Below are 16132 nucleotides of genomic sequence, written 5' to 3' on the forward strand. Positions count from 1 at the left end.
GATATAGGACCGAGTCAAAATGCAAGTGCAGAGGTTCGCTGACGAATTGACAAGGAGTGAATGAGAGCACTGAGTTTAAATAGGAGGGAAGGCAATCAGGCAACGAGCAGCAGCTGGCGCCAAACTGGCGGGCCCAAGTGAGGGCAATGGGCAAGCGTGACAGCAGCAGTAAAATATTAGTTCAATTCACTAAATTCCGCTAGAGGCTGAATTCATCCTACAAAAAAGTTTGTGGAGCATCAGCGAACAAAGCAAAAGTTCGCAAGTTCAAACACATTAGGAACTACAGTAGAAGTCGAAGGATTATCGGGCGCGTCGATTATTGGCACCATTATTTGAGAATTGGATGCATATCATATATTTATCTGACGTGCCGATTATTTAGGCTCAGTTACAGCCGAGCCTCTCTCTCTCTCTCCCGCCTTTTGTCTCACATGCTACGCACCCCGCATCTTCTGATTGAATAAGCGACCGGGGGCGGAGCCACTGAAGAAAGAAGAATAACATGAAAGCAGTGTAAACAATGGCAGTTCTGCTAACTCCTGAGTCCCAACATGCCTGTAAATCAAGACTGCTGATGATATAGAGATTTTTCAAAGTCCCTTGTAGAAAATTGTGTGTGTGATTAAGAGATAGTGTAAGAAGTGTACTGGTATTTAACTTGTTTCAGGGGAGCACATTCAGCTGGGGACTAATATGTTAGCTCTTATCATAACATTAGTTAGTCAGTCAAGCGTGTCTTTTTGTGACTGAGAAAGACCATAAAAAGCATACTAAGTGGAAGGCTGAGTTATTAGCTGTTACCATAACATTAGGAGCGCCCACACTTTTCAATTTGTGAGCTCCGTTGAAATTGCAATGCACTTTTTGCTTTAAGTTAACCGAAGTCATGTTGGTTGTATTTTTATTTATTCATTATATTTTTAAAAAATCAGGGACCTATTTAAGTTTACATGTACTTCTACACAAGTTGCTGCTTATCCTTATTTGGTTTCCTGCATTATTAGTTTTCGTTGTAAGTGAAAGATTAGTCCTGTTAGCTTATTGACTGTAAAAGGTTTTAGAGAGCTTGTATAGGTGGGATGCGTAGTTTGAGGTGTCCTTGAAATGTTGGAAGTTAAATATTTTCTCTATTAAGTAAAAATGTTAACACAAAAGTGTTAACGATGCCCATTTTAGTTTGAAGAGCCTTATGCTTTATTTTCCATTTTGACTATCTCCTTTACCTTACTTTTAGCGATTGGTGTCCAGGGCAAAATAACCCCCCAAAAAGATATAAAAAGAAGAGTTTATCCGGGCACGTCTAAGAAATACCATGCAAATAATGTGTTATTCTGCCACCACCTCCTGGCTTAGGGTCAAGATTGCAGCCCTAAGATATCAAACTCCGTGCCCCACTTTTAAAGTTTTATTTGAATTTATAGCAAAAATTATTTGTTTCTTGTTATTAAAAATGTCTTATGTCAATTTTTAAGCTTTTACAACAGATGAAAACCAGCTCCAAATATCACTTATCGGCCTCCCTTTATACTCATAATTGGTTGTGAAAAACCCATATTGGTGGATCCTTATTAGGAATGGTCTAGAGCAGATACTGTGACACTTAAGAGGGAATCATGTAGTAAGCCTTCCCAGAATAGAAGCAAAAGGAGTGGCTGTTTAATTTGATGGCCCCCATTTGTAAAGGTCAGCTGTCCCAATATTTCTGTCCACGCACACCAACAAGCTTTTTTAAGCAAGTCAGAAAGTTCGAGAACTTTCTGTGGGGTATCACCTGACAGGGCTCCCCCTGGATGGTGCTCTATATACAGCCCGGATCAGAACACGCACTGGCCCTCTTCATCTGTTTGCCTGGACGCAGAAAGGAGCGCTGGAGAGGAAGCCGGAGTCACTATCGCAAAGTAATCTCAGTTCAAATCGGACATCGGACGAGAGAAGGTAACACCATTTTGATCTGTGCTGCATCCACCCTGGCTTTATCATTTGTCTTGATGCAGTGCTGCATTGAAAAGTTTAAATGCTGCGTGTAAATCTTTTTATTTTGTTTTTAAATATGAAAATGGCTAGACGTAGGGGCGGATTTAGGTTCAGAGCTTTTTTGGGGGGGGGAGCATAGTGACCGGCTGGGTAAAATTTAAATAAGTTATAAATTATATATATTATATCCATTATCTGCACTGCTTATCCTCAGTAGGGTCACGGGGGTGCTAGATCCCATCCCAGCTATCTTCGGGTGGTGGGCAGGGGACACCCTGAACTGGTTGCCAGCAAGTCGCAGGGCACACAGACACGGACAACTCACCTACTCATTCACACCCAATTAACCTGCCATGCATGTTTTTGGAATGTGGGAGGAAACTGCAGTGCCCGGAGGAAACCCAAACAAGCACAGGGAGAACATGCAAACTCCACACAGGTAGCTGGATTCGATCTCATGACCTCAGAACTGTGCCGCATATATATATATATATATATATATATATATATATATATATATATATATATATATATATATAGTAAAAACTTGATAAGTTATTATTACATAAACAAGTATCGATAAATATTTTTGAGTGAATCATTAGGAGAGTAGAACAAGAATGAATTAGCGTATTAAAGAAATGTATGTATTCATCATTTTCTTGATTTATTTTACAGGGAATGCAACAAAATAAGTACAATTTGTGGGTTTTAAAAAGCGAATTAATAATAAATGTGCAGTTTTTTTAACTAGCTACCTGGCTACCTTTTTAGTTTTATCATCCTACCTTTTTAGCTATTAGCAAGCTATCTACTAGAGTCTTGAATTTTTTTGCATGATATCTAGCCAACATTTTATATTTTTGTTGGTTATCAAGCTAAAGTTTGGCCTCCTTTCTAAATAGCTATCTAGCTTTGTTTTTAGCTTTCCATCTGGCTATTTAGATGGCTAGTTACACTTTTAGCCAGCTATCCAACCCTTTTTTATTTTTTTTTACCCGTTTACCTTTCTTGCTAACTATCAAGCTACCTTTTTAGCTATTTAGCAATCCATCTAGCTAAGTCGTTGTTTCAAAAAATCATATCAAACTGGGTGCCCTTGGCGCTGATCAGTCACAAAAATGTCATACATTCATTTCATTTTATTTATACACCATCGCCTGATCTTAAACCGACATGCGGGCAAGGAAAAACTCAGAACCTCAGCGTGAGGAAAAAAGAAACATTGAGAAGGGGCCTCACACTATGTCGCCGTACCGCCCAACTTTCATTCAGTGATAAAAGTAACAGAAGCCTTCCTGTGCGGAGTTTGCATGTTTTCCCCATGCCTAGGTGGGTTTCCTCCGGGCCCTCCGGTTTACGCCCACATTTATTTATTTATTTTCCACAGTTCCATGCAATAGTATTATTTTTAGACTTACATTAATCAACAACAAAAGAAAAAAAAACTTAAAGTAGTCACCTAATATGTTTTTACAGTTTTGTGCACTTATTTAGGGTGGTAATGGCCCTGGAGAAGAAGCTGTCTCTGAGACTGTTTGTCCTGGTTTTGAGGGACCCGCAGCGCCTACCAGAAGGCAACAGTTTAAGAGATGGTCGCCAGGGTGCGGATTGCGTTTATAATGTGCGGTATCGCAAGCCAGCAATGTCTTTTACACTGGGCAGAGAGCAGCCGATTATGTTTAGGGCTGTGGTCATTACTCTCTTTTCTGTCTGCTGCCGCGCTCCCAGCATACCACACTTACAGTTCAAATGTCATTAAGACACTTTGGTGTGTGTCAGTTTCCTGCTGGAAACATGGCCTAAAAAGTGAGGAATTGTGTCTTTTCCATAATAAAAGTCAGGATAAGCTAAAAATATGATGGAAAACGTCTCATTAAGAAATTTAAATTGAAAAAATATTACAAAAAAATTATCAACTCATTATCGGGAACAACCCTGGAATGGTTCTATCCATTGATTCCCATCACCGCTCGTCTTCCGCCCGGCCAGTGTCACTTGTGGCATAGCGGCGGAGTCTGCGGAGGCTCTGGTATATTTCGATGGGAGTATGTTATACAGTGGTTATGTTGAACAACTATTTTACCAGGTTTTATCACCTGTGTTTTTTTCTGTAAAAAAGCAACATGATTAGTCTATTACCCACAGTAACTATAAAGAAATACACAAAACCTCCTCCTAATGTATTTGTTTGTGGTGGAACAGTGTAAAACAAACCAACATCACTTTAATTGTTATGAAAAAAACAACGTTTTAACCAGTCAGACATTCTGGCCCAGAGTAGAGTCTATGAAAATGTAATCCGATAGAGTTACTATTTACACGTTGAAAAATGAAATCAGTAATGTAATCCGAATATCATAATATTAAATATAATACTAAAGTAACCTGATTTAAGTACTTTTGATTATATCTGGATTACTCGAAGACCAAATATGCTAATAAAAGACAAAATATAAATAAAATAAAATAAAATTACTTAATTTTGTTTAACAGTCATAAACAATAAAACCTTGAAAAAGAAATAGAGAAAAACAAGATCAGGTTGTTGCTTGCATCTTGTTATCGCTATCTGTCTCTCTTATGTCAGTAATTAAGATTTTGATTGACACATTTAACCCATGAGCGCATTATGTATCTGTAAATGTGAGATATATGTGAATGAGTGCATGAAGTGAGTCAATGGATTCTTAGAAGGATTCTCTGGAAAAGGGCACATGCTCCAGGGCATGACTTTGCATTCATCGTTTGACGTTTGTCTCGTTTCATCATATGGCATTTTCCTGTTATTTTCGTGACATTTTGGTCATATAGTTGTGTTTTGTAATCAGGCACCTCTGCGGGTGAACAGGCCTCAGGGTCCTGAGTGTGCTGCGTATGTGGAATCTGAATAAGAGGGGAGAGAGAGAGAGAGAGAAAGAGAGAGAGAGAGAGAGAGACAGACAGACAGAGAGAGACAGAGAGAGATTGACAGAGATAGAGAGAGGGAGATTGAGACAGATGGGGAGAGGGAGATTAAGAGAGATGGAGAGAGGGAGAGAGGGAGAGAGAGGAGCAAATAGACATGGCGGATGTAAACAAAGAGTAAAAACTAACATACACTGGACTTCAATATTGTACCTTGTAGTGTGCAGCATGAAAATGCTTTTAAATGAAATTGTAAACCTGCAAAGTAATCCTTATTCGAACTCAATGTACCTGCAATTTGATAACATCTTTTTTTATGTGACAGTAAGAGAACATAATTACATTTCTTTTTTATCCTGGTAACATAACGCCTTTACATGTATTCCGTTAAGTAACTGTGTTCAGCACACCCAAAGCTCTGAACTTAAAATAACCCTAGGTCAAAGCTATAAAACAGTTCTAGTAACCCTGAAAGAGGACTGTTTCACACTATTTTTTTATTGTACTTCCACCTTGTAAATCAAGGATAGTAAGTCTGGCGATGTGGCGCAGCCTTTTAAAAAAAACAAAAAAAACATTGGAACAATGAAAGCCACCAAGAGGGGCTGGAGCAAATGAAACTCTCAACAAGATGAAATAATGAAAAAGAAATAGAGTCCAAAACATTTTTACCTATGAAAGCTTATTCACGCTTTCTGGGACTCCATGGTGCAAGGCTCCGTCCACATGTACTGGGAGATAATTTGACCCAACTAGCTTACAGAAGGCACGCTGCTCAAAGGACCGCGTCATATCTAGTCTTTATATATATATATATATATATATATATATATATATATATATATATATATATATATATATATATATATATATATATATATATATATATATATATATATATAAAAACTGTGATGTTTAGAGCCAGCTGTTTCGCGACACAGGGACACACACAGCGATTACTGCCCTTAAATCAGTGCTAGTCTCATATGATAATGTCATGTTCATGAAAGAGGAGGGACATAATGTGCATAAAGGGATTGTGAAAGGCACAGTGAATGCTACTTTCAGTTTTCAAATAATCCCTAAATATAACTGATGCAAAAGAATATCGATAATAATTACCTTGGTAAAAGACAATTTCTTAGATTTATTTGTATTCTATATTAGAATTTATACTAAGGTAAAATGTATTAATCAGTAATAGTAATAGTACTGGTAATAGAAAGAGTAGGAGTAATAGTAAGAGTAGTAGTAGTATTATCATCGTGCAATTTTGAGGGTCAACTTTTGTAGTTTAGCAAACCCTCTACCTAAGGAGAAAACAATAATACATTTTGAACTTGCAACGAGAACAGGAAAGGACTCAACAAAAAAACCTTTTCGATACAAAATACCAAATATGTTCTGAAAGCCTACCCCAGAACCCTTTCCTTTAGTTAAATCTAGGTTACAAAAGGCAGATCTGCCCTAAAGGGTGTGAGAATCAAAGAACAGCAACATGATTGGCTGATAGTGACAACAATGTAAACAGTGCACAAAGGTTAAAATAAGAAACAACAGCGAGCCAAACAAAAGATCAACTGTACACAATAATAGACAAAGTAACAAACAAATTCCGAAAAAAAACAACAAATTGTTCTAAAAATCCCCCCCCAAGCCCTTTATTTTTATTGAATCTGCTGGGTTACAAAAGCAGATCCGCCCTAAAAGGCTGTGGTAATCAAATAACACCAACATTGTGGGCCAATAGAGAAAATTATGTAAACAGTGCATAATAGTCAAAATAACAAACACGAGGGAGGAATAATAGTTGATACATCAAACTGGCATCCTATGCAATCTCCTTTGCATGTGTCCAGTATCAACAACAGAAATAAGCTGAATAAACTTAATAGGAATACGTTTGGGGGGTTGGGGGGAAATCCCTATTAAATATCAAAAATCCCTTCCAAACTTAAATGCATCATAGCTGCATTTAATGTTTGCACTGCATAGAATAATGGCCTAAACCAGTGCTTCTCAATTATTTTCCGTCACGCCCCATCCCGCAGAAGAAGAAATCCTCTCACATTTGATTTTTTTTTAAGTGATTATAAAATGTTGATGGGGACCAAACAATGATTCCTTGGTAATTGGTCAAGTCAAGTCAAATCATGTTTATTTTTATAGCCCTTAATCACAAGGAATCTCAAAAGTCTGCACAGACCACAGATTATTGCAAACCACAGACTATTTTTACACCATCCGCTGATCTAAAACCTACACGAGGGCAAGGAAAAACTCAAAAACCTCAACATGAGAAATATAGGTCATTCATAAGCTATAGAATAGAAGTGTGTTTTAAGCCTCAATTTAAACAGTTCCCTAAGAATCGCAGGGGGCAGAGCATTCCACAACATTGGGGCCCGAATCGAGAACGCCCTCGAACCTGCGGATCTTTTCTTGGCTCCCGGGATCAATAGTAGACCAGCATTTTCAGAGCTCCGGACCGAAACATAGGGAGAAATTAAATCTGAAAGATATGAGGGAGCAAGTCCAAGCATGATTTTTTATGATACCAACAGAACCTTAAAATCACATCTTAAGCTGGCAGGGAGCCAATGCAGGTTAGCTAAAATCGGGATAATGTGATTGTAATACACCACCTCCGTCCATGCCAGATTTTATAGCTAGCCACTCCTTGCACATCTGTTTCTCTGCACTATTGTACTTACAGCGTTATTGTTACAGTGTTATTGTTACTGTTACAGTGTTATTGTTACCCGACTTGTTTACCTGACTGCCCATTTTGCACATCTGGTTAGCTGCTCCTCTTGCACTATTTGCGCTACTGTAAAATACTATACATAGCCATAATTATTTAGTATATTATTAGTACTCAATACTCCAACTCAATACAACATTTTATTTATATCTGTACATTCAAGGAAACTGTGCGGGTCAGATGTATCGACATTTCGTTCTGTATACACGTGTACTAGAATGACAATAAAGTAGATCTGAATCTGAATCTCTGCCTTTCGGCATATTTTTGCTGAAAAAACCTCAGACGTCTTATCAGCGTGATTGGGTTGTAAAGTCTTTAAGTGACAGTTTGATTTATACGTCTTAGCTTTCACAAGGAGACTTTTGTTTGCCACTTTACCTTGTCTTTTTTCACCTGTCTTCACATCCCTGTTAAATATTTTCTTCATGGGAAACCTGAGGATCTGCTGCACTTTGCATCTTTACGTCATACTCAATGCTTAAACTCTGTGCCTAATGCACTGCGTGGAGGCTATATGTAAACACAACACTGCCAATAAGAACGCCACTGCATCCTAGTGTAGTGGAGGTGCAATTGACTTTATTCTGGGAAAGTCAAACAAGACGCAGACTCGCAGGGGTGGCTGCCCCACTTTTTGAAAACCACTGACCTAAGCACTACACTATAATTGTTAGAAGCTTTAAATTGCGTAACTGTGTCCCAATGTCAGTAATGGCAAAAATAAATGTTTTAGATGCCTCTGTATGCTTCTTCATTTTATTCAAGATGTCGAAAGGACCAGCAGTAGGGATTGATCTCGGCACCACATATTCCTGTGTGGGCATCTTCCAGCACGGGAAAGTGGAAATCATTGCCAATGACCAAGGAAACAGGACCACACCAAGCTATGTGGCTTTTACGGACACAGAGAGGCTGATTGGAGATGCAGCCAAGAACCAAGTGGCCATGAACCCATCTAATACGGTTTTTGGTAAATAAATCTTGGTGATTTTCTGAAGTCAGTTGTGTAGATTAAATTGATGTCTTGTCTTGGTCTATCTGCAGATGCAAAGAGATTGATTGGTCGTAAATTCGACGACTCTGTTGTCCAGGCAGACATGAAGCATTGGCCCTTCAAGGTTGTGAATGATTCAAGCAAACCCAAGGTGGAGGTTGAGTACAAAGGTGAGATAAAGACCTTCTACCCCGAAGAGATTTCTTCGATGGTCCTCACTAAAATGAAGGAGATCTCTGAGGCCTATCTTGGCAAGGTGAGGAAGACAATAAATCAAAAAGACCTAGAACCTTTTCCCAAAACAGATCTTTCTATCTTTTAGGCAGTGAACAATGCGGTCATCACCGTTCCTGCCTACTTCAACGACTCCCAGCGTCAAGCGACCAAAGACGCTGGAGCTATTTCAGGGCTTAATGTTCTGCGCATCATCAATGAACCAACTGCAGCAGCCATTGCCTATGGCCTAGACAAAAAGGTAACTGCAAGTCATTGATTTAATCTTTATTGATAAAATTGATGGAGGGATGGGAAATCCAGTTACATAAAGTAAAAAAAAAGTCAAAACCCATACTGCTTGAGGAGTTTGCTTGGTGGATGAGAAGATGATGGTAATAAATAAGTTAGTAGACGTGCCTGTGGTTTAAACCAACCGTTAAGAGAGTTGTTGGTCCCTGGACCTCGAACACCCATTCTTGACATAGAATCTGACTTTGGAAAAAGTTACATTTGAACTGATTCAAATAAAAGGACTATTACAGACCAGCAGCAAGTTACAGCTCTAACTCTTGGGACTAACTCCCTTACTTACTCCCCAGTTTTGTTTTGTTTTTTTGCTTTGATCTACTTCTTGCTCCAACTTCTTTGGAAAAGCAAACAGGGATTAAAAATCCCTCTATGGATTGAGAACATCAAAATGCAAACAATCTTCAAGATCATTACTTCAAGACATGTGTTGGTTATCTCGCAATTATTAATCTCTTCCAATATAGTCTTTAAAGAACAGCCAATTGTACCAACATTTAGGACATTATTGGAACACAGAAAGAAAACAGCCATTAATGTATTTCACATTTGATATAATATATCTGTGACCGTTGCTCCCACCGATGCCTCCGCTGGAAGTTGGTGCGTGACCATTGGAATCTAGGGAGGTCAAAACTTGTCTTTAGATAGATGGATAAATAGATAGAGAGAGAGAGAGAGAGAGAGAGAGAGAGAGAGAGAGAGAGAGAGAGAGAGAGAGAGAGAGAGAGAGAGAGAGAGAGAGAGAGATACAATTCTTTAGAAAGAATTTGGAAGGTACTTGGTCTCATGTACGAATATTTCTCGGGCATAGCAAAAAAAAAAGCAGCACATGCAATAAGGACTGTACCTTAGAGGAATGCGCTTACTGCAAATTCGAAGCATTCAAAGTAGGAGGGTATGAAGAGACTAGAAGAAATCCGCAAAGATCCTAAAATCCACCAAAGTAAATTCCATGTAATTTGTTTCAATTTCAGGTTGGAACAGAGCGCAATGTCCTTATCTTTGACCTTGGAGGAGGAACCTTTGATGTGTCCATTCTGACCATTGAGGACGGTATTTTTGAAGTCAAGTCGACCGCGGGTGACACCCATTTGGGCGGCGAAGACTTTGACAACAGGATGGTGAATCATTTCATTGAAGAGTTCAAGCGAAAATTCAAAAAAGAGATCAACACCAACAAACGAGCTGTACGCCGCCTGCGCACCGCCTGTGAGCGCGCCAAGCGTACACTTTCCAGCAGCACCCAGGCTAGCATCGAGATCGACTCGCTATATGAGGGAACCGACTTTTACACCTCCATTACCAGAGCCCGTTTTGAGGAGCTCAACGCTGACCTGTTCCGTGGCACCCTGGAGCCTGTTGAGAAAGCCCTGAGGGATGCCAAGATGGACAAGTCCCAGATCCATGATATTGTCTTGGTGGGCGGCTCTACTCGAATCCCAAAGATCCAAAAGCTGCTGCAGGACTTCTTCAACGGCCGTGACCTCAACAAGAGCATCAACCCTGATGAAGCGGTTGCTTATGGGGCAGGTAACAACATCTCTTTCGAATAGACAGGGTTCGTACACTGTTTTCATGGCCAAATTCAAGCACTTTTCAAGCACTTTTGAGGCCAATTTTTTCCAATACCTTCAAAGGAAAAAACCCAGCACCGATCAAGTATATATATATATATATATATATATATATATATATATAGCAAAGGAAGAGCCAGCTTTTCTCTGCAAAAAGAGCCAAAATAACCGCTTTTCTAAATAGAGCTGTCCTCCTGGGTGTGAACAGTAGGGGGCAGTGACGCTTCACTTTACCAAGCAATAATGACAAGCCACCAGAGCAGGCGTGTCGGCGTCACTTTCAAGCCCTTTTTCTGTTAATTTTCTTCATTTAATGCGTGGTTTAGAGTCAGACTGTCAAGAAACATTGCTTTGGCAACAACTTCAAGCATTTTCAAGAACTTCATCCAAAATTCAAACCATGAAACTTGACCTTGAAAACGCAACATTATAATTCAACAATTTTCAAGGATTTCAAGCAACTGTACGAACCCTTAAGAGAATCTTGGATTTTGAGAAAAATAATGTATTGAGCATGTTTGAAACTGTCTAGCTGTGCAGGCTGCCATCTTGGCTGGTGATAAGTCTGAGAATGTACAGGACTTGCTCCTGCTGGATGTCACCCCTCTGTCCCTGGGAATTGAAACCGCTGGAGGTGTAATGACTGTGCTTATCAAAAGGAACACCACCATTCCTACAAAGCAAACACAGACTTTTACCACTTACTCTGACAACCAGCCTGGTGTGCTTATTCAGGTAGCACCATAGCAACATCTCTAATCTAGTATTCATGCGACAACTGAATTTTACCACACAAATGTTTTTTCAGGTGTTTGAAGGCGAGCGGGCCATGACCAAGGATAATAACATCCTGGGCAAGTTTGAGCTTACTGGTATTCCGCCTGCTCCGAGGGGCGTACCCCAGATTGAGGTGACTTTTGACATTGACGCAAACGGCATTCTCAATGTGTCCGCTGTTGACAAAAGCACTGGAAAGGAGAACAAGATCACCATCACCAATGACAAAGGTGCATTTATTCTCACTAGTACATCCATCCATCCATCCATGATCTGCACCACTTATCTTCAGTAGGATCACAGGGGTGCTGGAGCCCATCTAAGCCATTTTCGGGCAGTGGGCAGGGGACACCCTGAACTGGTTGCCAGCCAGTCGCAGGGCACACAGAAATAGACAACTCATACGCTCAGTCACACCGAGGGACAATTTGGACCGAACAATTAACCTGACACACATGTTGTAATGTGGGAGACCGGAATGCCCGGATGAATACTTACACAGGCATGGGGAGAACATGCAAACTCCGCAAAGGAAGGCTGTTGTAGCTGGAATTGAATCCTAGACCTCCACACCGTGGAGCTGCACACGAACCACCCAGCCGCCGTGCCTCCCTAATTAGTACAGTGCTTATCAATTATTATATGTCATGACCTCTTCTGAAGAAATCTCCTCGCGTCCCACTAGGTGGTGCTAAATAATACACAATGTCCATTTAACAATCCAGTTTTATGTAATTTTTGACAGTGTAAAATATTTAGGGCCTCTTAGTGGTACAAAAATATTTATATAAAATAAAATAAATATCCAGCTCCAGACTTCCTGTGCGGAGTTTGTATGTTCTCCCCATGCTTGCGTGGGTTTCCTCCGGGCACTCCGGTTTCCTCCCACGTTCCAAAAACATGCATTTCAGGTGAATTGGCCGGTCCAAATTGTCCCTAGGTGTGAATGAGTGAATGAGTTGTCTGTCCCTGTGTGCCCTGTGATTGGCTGGCGACCAGTTCAGGGTGTCCCCTGCCCACTGCCCGCAGATGGCTCGTTTTGCTGCTTGCTGTGGCACTTGTTTTTGTTTGCATTAGACAACAGTGCCATCTAGTGGTCAAATATTATACAATGGGGCTTTAACAATTGAATTTTATGCAATTTTCCCCACAAAACAATCAATTTTAGGGGTGGCATTAGAGCAAACATACCCATGAAGTTGATTTAAATAATACCAAGCAGTGGATTGGTTCAGTAGAGACCAAATAGGTTACGTTTTACCCAACTGTTTTATGTGTTTGCATAAGGTTATTTTTAAATTTACAAACAAGGTAATTATAAGAATCTACTTTGTAGAATGAAATACATTCCATCATGAGATATTTTTAGAGAACAAGTATAATTCTTAGTTTAAGCCGTGGGCTGCTAAATGATAGTGGTGAAATCCCCAGTTGTCCCCTGTGACCTATTTTGGACACTCTTGTCATTGAGGTTTTCTTTCTACAATAGGACGACTGAGCAAGGATGACATCGAGCGAATGGTACAGGAAGCTGAGCAGTTCAAGAGCGAAGATGAGGCCCAAAGGGAAAAAGTCACAGCCAAGAACGCCCTGGAGGCTTTGGCCTTCAACTTGAAGAACACCGTAGAAGACGAGAAGCTGAAGGACAAAATTAGTTCAGAGGACAAAAAGGCCATAACAGACAAGTGCGATGAAGTCATTTCCTGGTTGGACAGGAACCAGGTAAGGACTAATAAAACAGAATGTGATTGAAGTCTCAGAATATTGCTCGAGGATTTTCATACTTTTGCTTCATAATAAGTGTTGGGAACGTTACTTTGAAAAAGTAATTCGTTATAGTTACTCACGACTTCTTAGTATCTGAATTATATTACAGCAAAAATAACTAATTACCAGGGAAAGTAACTACTTTTTGTATGTCAAAAATTTGAAATTTCTTAGGAGAATTCGAGTCAGTTGAATAAGAATAGTTGAAAAGGAAGAGACAGGTAGTTGTCTTGTAGAACTGTTTTGTATTTATTGCACCTCACCAGCAACAGATTTATCCTACACTTGAATTGCAACAAAAATAAACAGTAAACAATTTAATGACTAACAATCAGCATGTACTTGAACACGCAATAAAACGTACGTAAATTCGGAAGGAAACATCTGTAAACACGAACTGAAACGTACGTAAAAACTCACAAAAACGTACCTACACACATACAAAAATGTTCAGAAACATGGACAAATCGTACGTAAACACGCACATGAATGTACGTAAACACACTAAAGGCAAGTAAACAGCCACAAAAACGTGGACAAAAAAGTATGTAAAAACACAATAAAAACGTACCTAAAATCGTACAAAAATGTACGTAAACATATATAAAAATGTACATAAATACGCACAAAAACATCCATAAACACGCACAAAACCATATGTAAACACACACAAAACCATACGTAAACACACAAAATGTGTTCAAACACACGCAAAAACGTCCATAAACGTACAGCCAAAGAATGTCATAAAAAACAAACACAAAAGTACGTCAACACGTATAGAAATGGACGTAAACACACACAAAAACGTACGTAAACACACTCAAAAACATACAGAAACACGCATGAAAATTTACATAAACATGCACAAAAACATATGTGAAGACACAAAACAAACGTGAACACACACAAAAATGTACGGAAACGCGCAGATGAAACGTACATAAAAACATACAAAAACGTTTGCAAACATGCACAAAAAAGTTAGTAACCACACACTAAAACGGATGTAAACACATAAATGTCCACCAAAACACACGTAAACATGCACAAAAATGTACGTAAACATGCACAGAAACGGATGTAAACACGCACAAAAAGTTACGTAAACACGCAGAGAAATTTAGGCAAACACACAAAATGTATGAAAACACACAAAAAAGTTTATAAACACGCACAGAAAAGCATTACCCGAACTTGCAAAACGCACCGCTTTTGAGCTTCAGTAACGGCAACGGCGTTCTTACAGTGTAATTTCCAACACTGTTCTTACTGCACTTCGTTTTTGAACTTTAACTCTTCTTTTGCTCTTTAGACTGCAGAGAAGGACGAATACGAGCACCAGCAGAAAGAACTTGAGAAAGTTTGCAACCCTATCATGTCCAAGCTTTACCAAGGAGGCATGCCTGGCGGGATGCCCGGAGGAATGCCTGGTGGCTTCCCTGGTGGAGCGGAGGGAGGCGCCGCTGGGCCGACGATTGAGGAAGTTGATTAAAGTCTACTCGTACAGTGATGCTATTTCATATCATGGTACAAATGTCCTAAGAAAGGGGTCACCAAACGTTTTGAGTCGCGGGCCGTATAATAAACATAGACCAGGGGTGTCCAAACTTTTCGGGAAGTGGGCCAGATTTGGTTAGCTGAACATTTGAGAGCCTGGCATTCTATGAACAGTCTTTAATAAATCTATCCCCTGTGAAAGGTTTGCAGTGTATAATCATCAGGGTCGCAACCTCATAGCTCTCCTTTGTGGCATTTTGGTTCGACTCGCAAGGCCACATAAAAAACAGCCGCTGCGCCATTAAAACAGCTTCCAGTTCCTTCGCCTTTTCACAGAGTTCTTTTGCAGTTAGCCTTCTGTAGTCAGCATGTTTCATCTTGCAGTGCCGTCATGATATTATATTCCTTGAAAACAGCCACAATTTCTTGGCAAATTAGCCAGGCGCAGTGCTTTCGGATTTCGGTGAAAAAAAGACCCGATTTCCACTTGTCCTGGAAGTGGCAGCCCTCACAGTCAACTTTCCTTTTTTTATTTACAGCCACCATTTTGGAACAGAGGTGGGCTAAAACTCTCAAAGAAAGCCAAGGGAAAGGTGGCCAAAGTGCCACTGCCATTATCTGGTGAAATAGTATTTTTTTTTTTAAATCTATGTACAAATGTATTTGATACTGTGATTGGTCAACATTACTGGCACATATTATTAATTCTATGGCAGAGGCCGTGGGCCAAAAATAATGTAGTCGGGCTGTAACTGACCACAGGACAAAGCTTTTGGACAAGTTGTGTTTTATTGTCCATTTGTTTACAATTGGACCTTTTCATCCAATTGGTTTTGAAACACACAAAATATACAAATAAAATATCTATTTACATGTAAAAACTTACAATACTTATAATAGCAAAGTCTCCCTTTTTAAGCTCTGAATTTAATTATTTGCATTGCTCAATGCAATATGGGTACTTCTGAAGTGAAATTTAATATTTCAGGATATAAAACAGGTACAAAAGAAGTATTTACTGAAAAATGTAACTGGCTTTTTGAATGTTAGCCATGAGTTCAGCAAAAACTATAGTTTTTATGAGGGTACACGGTGGCACAGGCTAAGAAATGCAAGTGAGTGCAATTGTACTGCCCTTTAACCAGTGCTTCTTGATTATTTTCTGTCATGCCCCACATAGGAAGAAGAAAACCTCTTGTTCCCTTCCAAGTGTGAGTGCCATTGTCCCTTAGTGTAGTGGAAGTGCAGTTGCACTTTATCAAGGACAGTTAAAAAAAAAAAAAAGGTCAGACTCCTTGACAGATGCCCGCCCCACTGTTTGAGAACCACTGCTTGAAACAAAGA

At 39.6% G+C, this 16132-nt stretch overlaps 1 protein-coding gene across 1 annotated transcript; it reads left to right on the forward strand.

The window, feature by feature from the left end:
- The first annotated feature begins 1850 nt into the window (after window positions 1–1850).
- On the forward strand, window positions 1851–15424 carry hsc70 (heat shock cognate 70). The gene is made up of 9 exons (XM_088326072.1): window positions 1851–1938; window positions 8417–8621; window positions 8696–8901; window positions 8968–9120; window positions 10145–10700; window positions 11277–11479; window positions 11553–11751; window positions 13011–13243; window positions 14604–15424. Exons 2-9 carry the CDS (start codon window positions 8417–8419, stop codon window positions 14781–14783), a joined length of 1935 nt encoding a protein of 644 aa, XP_088182198.1. The 5' UTR covers window positions 1851–1938; the 3' UTR covers window positions 14784–15424.
- The last annotated feature ends 708 nt before the right edge of the window (window positions 15425–16132 follow it).

This window comes from Urocampus carinirostris, chromosome 2, assembly GCF_059441175.1.
Source record: "Urocampus carinirostris isolate Australia breed hairy pipefish chromosome 2, RoL_Ucar_1.0, whole genome shotgun sequence".
Classification (NCBI taxonomy): Eukaryota; Metazoa; Chordata; class Actinopteri; order Syngnathiformes; family Syngnathidae; genus Urocampus; species Urocampus carinirostris.

Coding starts and splice junctions, on each gene's coding strand:
- hsc70 (XM_088326072.1), top strand. CDS start 8,417: ATGTCGAAAGGACCAGCAGTAGGGATTGATCTCGGCACCACATATTCC. Junction 8,622..8,695: donor CCCATCTAATACGGTTTTTG/GTAAATAAATCT, acceptor GTCTATCTGCAG/ATGCAAAGAGATTGATTGGT. Junction 11,480..11,552: donor AGCCTGGTGTGCTTATTCAG/GTAGCACCATAG, acceptor ATGTTTTTTCAG/GTGTTTGAAGGCGAGCGGGC.